Source organism: Solanum pennellii, chromosome 4 (genome assembly GCF_001406875.1).
Source record: "Solanum pennellii chromosome 4, SPENNV200".
Taxonomy (NCBI): Eukaryota; Viridiplantae; Streptophyta; class Magnoliopsida; order Solanales; family Solanaceae; genus Solanum; species Solanum pennellii.
In genome coordinates, this window is record NC_028640.1 from 30,115,303 (window position 1) to 30,122,228 (window position 6,926).

General features: G+C 30.0%; 2 protein-coding genes across 2 annotated transcripts in view; one reads left to right on the forward strand and one right to left on the reverse strand.

Moving 5' to 3' along the window:
• Positions 1 to 992, reverse strand: part of LOC107016657 (GDSL esterase/lipase 1-like) — a 6,928-nt gene extending 5,936 nt beyond the window's left edge. The window contains exons 1-2 of the mRNA XM_015217063.2: positions 701 to 992; positions 556 to 623 (exon numbers count right to left, since the gene is read on the reverse strand). Of these exons, the coding sequence (XP_015072549.2) occupies positions 556 to 623; positions 701 to 739 (107 nt within the window). The 5' untranslated portion in view covers positions 740 to 992. The remainder of the gene's footprint in view (positions 1 to 555; positions 624 to 700) is intronic.
• Positions 993 to 2,944: 1,952 nt separating this feature from the next.
• LOC107016658 lies at positions 2,945 to 4,069 on the forward strand. The gene has a single exon (XM_027916574.1). The coding sequence runs from the start codon at positions 2,945 to 2,947 to the stop codon at positions 4,067 to 4,069; it is 1,125 nt and encodes a 374-aa protein (XP_027772375.1).
• Positions 4,070 to 6,926: the final 2,857 nt, after the last annotated feature.

Genomic DNA, 6,926 nt, shown 5'->3' on the forward strand with positions numbered 1-6,926 from the left:
ACAAAAGTATATATGGTAAAAGTAATGGAAATAAAATGAGAAAATAACGACACCAAGAATTTTACGTGGAAACCCTTCTGAATAAGGGAAAAAACCACGGGCCAAGAGGAGCAACTGATATTACTATAGTAAGGAATTTTACACTGTGTAGTCACGAATACAACACTCAAAGTGACTACTACGCACTCAAAAGGAACAACACTCTTTTGGTTTCCGTCTTACTAAAATATCGCTCACACTCTATTTTTCTTCACAGACTATTTTCTTATATAGTCTATGGAATACCTCATTTTGCTCTCAAAATGGTTTTTCTCTCTAACTTGGTGTGTTCTACAAATGAGCAAGAATGCTCTATTTATAGAAGGATAAAACCATGCTTATGTCACTAATGACATAGGTAAATATAGCAAAGTCAAAAATGGTTGCAAATCTTACCAATTTGCCAACTACAAAATTTTTTCTTTTCAACTTCAATTACTATTCCTTTTTAACAATTGCTTGTACCAATTGAATAGCTAAAGTTGACTAAAAAAAATGGGATGGATTCAACAAAATCTTGGTAAACAACCCAAAGGCAACAAATCCTGGATCCCAAATTTTCTCCCAGCTAACTTGTATATTTCCTATTTTTAAAAAAAACGCGACAAATTACTTATATAAACATGTTAAATGTAGGAATTAAAAATATGTATTTGGTTACCATCATGACTGTAACGAGGCTATCCATCACCATATTCATGTATTCGTGCTCTGTTGTATAAGATAAGCAAGACGAGTCTGAAGGTATATCTGGAATGTCATAAAGACGTAGATAATCGTTGTTGCCTATGCTGAACAAGTAGACTGCATTGGATAACAATGCCTTTGAACCTTTTTCCCTAGTTGTGCCATCAACGTTTTTCTTATTATCTTAAAAATTGCCTAATTGAGTATATAGGGGGATCACCTGTAAGGTCAATTAAGATTGTAAGAGAAAACAATATTTGTTGATTTGGCAAAAATTGTATCTAAAATGATCACCCAGCTAATTACTTTACTTCTTAATCCAATATTTTTCTATAAGAAAAAGTGACTTTCTGATATATTTCTTTTGTTCCATTTCGGGAGACATTTTTTTTTTTTCAGTCGTTTCAAAAAAAGTATCATATTAGACCACAAAAACAATGTTACGTAAAAACAATAGATACTCAATAATTAGCTAAGTGATCATGAAAAAAGGGAAAAGGGTATGATATCCTTAAATTTGTCATTTAGAATTGACATAACTCTCGCTATAACAGTGACTCATATATATCCTTACGGTTACAAATGACTCACATATATCCTTATCGTTACAAAATGAGCTCGCATATACCCTTCATTTAATAAAGTAAAAAAATTTAGTTTTAATTTTTTTTACTTTAAATTTTTTTAAAAATCATATAGTTATCACTTATTTCTGATTTTTGGTCATTTATTGTATCTGATTCATTTTCGTCTATTTCATTTAGTTCAAGGTCTTCATTTTGTTTTTGTTCCATCTCTTTTATTTCATTAGTTAATTCTAGCTCCTTTTCTTTTTCTATCTGTTTCTCTTTAGCATAATAACACAGAAACCATTAAAATATAACTTTGATGATTTAAAAGAATTTAAAATACATATAGAAGAATTATTAGAAAATAACTATATACAGGAGAGCAATAGTAAACATACAAGTCCATCATTTATACTTATAAAACATAGTGAACAAAAAAGAGGTAAAGTAGAATGGTTATAGATTATCGTAACTTAAATGCCAAAACTAAAACATATAATTATCCAATACCAAATAAGATACTAAAAATAAGACAAATACAAGGATATAACTATTTTAGTAAATTTGACTGTAAATCAGGATTTTATCATCTAAAACTAGAAGAAGAATCTAAACAGCTAACAACATTCACAGTACCGCAAGGTTTCTATGAATGGAATGTTTTACCGTTTGGATATAAAAATGCACCAGGTAGATATCAACATTTTATGGATAACTATTTTAACCAGTTAGAAAATTGTATTGTATATATAGATGATATATTACTATATTCTAAAACACAAGATGAACATATAAGGTTGTTAGAAAAATTTATATATATAATTAAACACTCAGGTATAAGCTTAAGTAAAAAGAAAGCAGAAATTATGAAACCACATATAGAATTTCTAGGAATACAAATAGATAAAAATGGAATAAAAATGCAAACCCATACAGTACAGAAAATAATTACCCTTGATGAAAGTATAGACACAAAAAAGAAATTACAATCCTTTCTGTGATTAGTAAATCAAGTAAGGGAATACATACCAAAATTAGCAGAACATCTAAAACCCTTACATAAAAAACTTTAAAAAGATGTTGAATATTATTTTGACAACAAAGATAAAGAACATATAAAACATATTAAGAATTTATGTAAAAAACTGCCAAAACTATACTTTCCTGATGAAAATAAAACATTCACCTACATCGTTGGAACCGATTCAAGTGATCATAGTTATGGAGGAGTTCTAAAATACAAATATGACAAAGAAAAAATAGAACATCATTGTAGATATTACTCAGGATCCTATACAGAAGCACAAATAAAATGGGAAATAAATAGAAAAGAGTTATTTGCATTATATAAATGTTTATTGGCATTTGAACCATATATTGTTTACAATAAGTTTATTGTGAGAACAGATAATACCCAGGTAAAATGGTGGATAACTAAAAAGGTAGAAATTCAGTTACGACAAAGGAAATAAGGAGACTAGTATTGAATATATTAAATTTTACATTTACAATTGAAGTAATCAAAACTGATAAAAATATGGTTGCAGACTACCTATCAAGACAAAGCTACTCAAACTGAGGACAAAAATGAACATACAATTGAAGAGCTATTCAAAGCCATTACTACACTTTGTACTAAAGTGGATAGAATGGATATACAAAGGCTACAGACTAATGAAGATAATCTGAAGTCTAGAGCTAATATAAGTCAGCAGCATGACTATAAAAATGCGGAGCTACGTCGTTCGGCAGACGGAAAACAGCCAGAGCTAAAAGGAGACGATGGGAAACTCCATAAAACCCATGACAAAGTTTGTTCAAATACAGCTGCAGGTACAAGCAGGAAAGCTAGTGAGAAATCACGAAACACAAACCTAAACCAGTTATTTATAAAACCATTTATCCAAAATACACAAATACAAATACCCACAGAACCACAAACTTCCACATATGCAGCTAGCATACAGAGTGATAAAAAGAGATACAATTACATTGCACAATCGTATATCGAAAACATATATAAGATCCAAACATATTTAAATTTAAACCCCAGATCTACACAAACCAAAAATCCAGAAGAAGATTATATAACCCAAAAATTACAAGGATATAATAGATTAATCGCACAACCCAAAACTAGTCCAAATTTAGTTAGAACATGTTATAATTATGGTTTACTTGGTACAGTATACACATATGATGGAGAAGAGATAAGTGGAATACCAGAATTATACAAAGCGTTCGTCACATACAAAAGAGTTACCAAAGGGTATTTATTTTATATTAAGTTTTATACAGCACCAGCTGAGATATTATATGAAGAAATCAAGTCACCAATTCAAGTTATAAAGATAGGTCTAACTAGAGATATGATGATACCAGAAGACATAGAAAAGCAGGCTGAAATACCAAAGATAGAGATACCAGGCTTTTATGCAAATAAAAGGATAATTGGTATATCAACAATTATACAAGAACTAGCTAATAATTATTTAAACGGCAATGCTATTTGGAGCTACTATGCAAGAGACCAAGTTATGATATATTCAAACTCCAAGGAATTAAGAAGAACAGATATGGATGAAGTTCAGCGATGGATTTTATCATTATTAAAACCAGAGGAACAACCTACAACAAGAGCATTAAAAAAGGAATTTATTTCAGAAGAATTATTAGTCAGATATTGTAAGCTTATTGGAAACAAATATCCAGATCACAGATGTTCAAAATGTAACGGAGAAGATAATGTTATACCAGATGTCGATTTGGAGTAAATGGAAGAGATAAGCAAGCTATGATGACAAAGCATCGGAGATAAGAATCTTATGAGATAAGATTTACTTTTTATTAGCCAATATATAACAGCTACTTGCAAAGTTTTTTGATAACATTGTAAAGTTTTTTTTTAAAAGTAAATAGTGTGTGTCGGCCAACAATAAAAAGAAAGCGCCATTATGTAAAGCAGTAATAGTATGTATTTTGTTTATTAGCGTCGGCCAAATATAATTAGGCCATGTGTAAAGAAAGTGTCGGCCACTTATATTGGCCAGAAATGTAAGTTTGGTAGTATAAATAGAGGGCCTTCCCTCATAATAAAATCAATCATATTTCCTCTATTACATCTTTCTCTCTCTTTTCTTATAATTCTGCTTCCACCCCACATTGGTATCAGAGCCAGATAATAATCAAATATAATATGGAGAACAAATCTGAAACAACAAATCTACAAAAACAGGTATACACATTTAAATTCATGAGTAGCTAAATTACTTTATTCCTGATAATCTCTTGTTGATTGTAATTGTTTATTATGTTTTAATAATGTTCTAATAACCATCTTTAGAAAGTTTGCTACAGAAATATTCTGCGAATAGGTATGCCCAGACTATGTCATCCTAAGGTTGAAACCGATAGGCAAAAAGGCTGTTTAGGAGAGTAAACAAAAGTGAGGCGTTGTTAGGGTAACCAGTCAAAAGAAGAAAACTGTAGTAGTGACCAGACGAGATGATTATTAAACCATTATTATTACATAATAAATAAGTATAATATATTAAGAGGTTGGAAGGAATAAAATTTTAAGCGAAAAAATGATTAAAATGAACTCTTATTTATTAGATGACGATGTTAATTACAAGATAATAATACTCTATATATTAAAAGGTCTTAATACAGATATAAAAAGAATAATTTATGATATATTAGTAACATATGAGGTAATAGAAGTAACAACTCAAGGTTGGACTGAATTAGATATACAAGATAATTTTTGTGATGAATTTTATTTTGACATAAATGATTTATATGATGATCTAGAGATATTCAGGGATCAATGATAAAATATATATATTGGGTAAAAGCTAAAGAAAACATAGATCAATATGATAAAATAGAATTAGAATTATAATGATTAAACCAAAAAGGTTTGAAGTTTGGCAAAAAAGAAGTAATAATATTTATAAGATAAAATTTATTAAAGACCCAAACAAATTAAGTAAACTTTTTAAAATTTTGTACAGAAAAATATAAATGAATAATACAACAAGTAAAAAAACTAAAATAACAAAAACCAAGATAGATAGAAAAGTGTGAAAGATATGGAAACAGACTGCTTATACAAATACATATCTCTCCATCCTATACACTTATAAATTATACAAATACAAATATAAATATTTTAACTCAATTCAATAATGTACGAATTAAAATTTTTTGTAGATATACAAATACAACCATTGATACATATATATATATGTTCGCAATAAATTTCGTAGCCGCTGAAAATCGACTGCAAGCAAAATAAATAAAAGAAAAAATGCGATTTTCATTAATGAATTGTTGTGAGTACAATTCAGTTTTTCTCTTGATTCTCTCTCCTAAGTTTCTCCGCGATTTGAGGTCCTTCAGTAGCGTATTTCCCAAATTGTTTGATGATGTAGACCTCATTGAGATGTTGTCGATCTCCGGGATGTCGGAAAGCACTTCGTCGTTGTAAGTCGATCTCTGGGAAGAACTCTGTTGATCGCTCTTTCGAAGAACTATTGATGTTGATGTTGTAGCTTTCTCCAATTTGTTGAATGCATGTTGCAGAGTTTTCTGCAATTGCAGAATGCTTGTTGAAGTCTCTTCTTCCCTCTCTTGAATGTCATGTTCATCCCCTATTTATAGTTGTAAGAGATGGACAAGGTTGCTTGTGATTGGCCAAAGGATGTCATTTTGACACTTGGCGCATTGTGATTCGTTCTTGCATTTGACTTGGAGTACCACCTCATTTGGACATGTGGCGTCACCTTGTTGGTCTTTGATGTCTAGTCACTATGACACGTGACATGAGTTTGGACTTCAAGGTGAAATGGACCTTGGACTTGAATTTAATAAAAATGGATTTATTTATTTGTAAAGCCCATATTCATCATTAAACCAAAATAAACATGAATTTAATCGAAATTTTGTATGAGTTAAATCCAATAAAATTTGTGTGTCTACAGATGCCCCCTACTTCAAACCTTGTTGAAGTTTAGGTCTGCCAACACTTTGTGACAAGACTTGAAGTATTCATGTATGTGTATTTTTTTAGACGTGTCAACGTGTAGGCTTGTCGAATTTGATGACGAAAGTTGAAGTCTTTATGAAGGAATTGTTGAGACTTCAAGAGTATTTTTTTTCTTATCATCGCATTCTAACTAAGTCACTACAAATGATTTGTTTGTAGTGATCTCAAAATTTTTTTTGTTTAAACATTCTTGCTTGAAAATCACGTGGACCCTTTATATTAATTTCAAATAGATAGGTCTAGTGAGTAGTAACATTGTGTAATCTTTCTTGCAAGGTGTAAGAAGAACAACAAGATTTATTGTATCTTGACACAAATAAAAGGAATATTGACTTTCCATTGGTTGATTTTGTAAGAATCATTCTTCTTTTGAGTGCTAGCAACTTCCATTTAGATGGTAGAAATTGATATGATTTGATTCTTCTAAGTTCACCAAAATTTCCTTGTACAAGAAATAACAATTTTTCAAAGGAATTTCTATATAAGAATCTTCTATGTACAAAGGATTGATCAAAGAATCATTGAAAAAATAATTCTTCTAACCAAATCAATGTGAAACTCCAAATTTGGTGTCTTCTTTT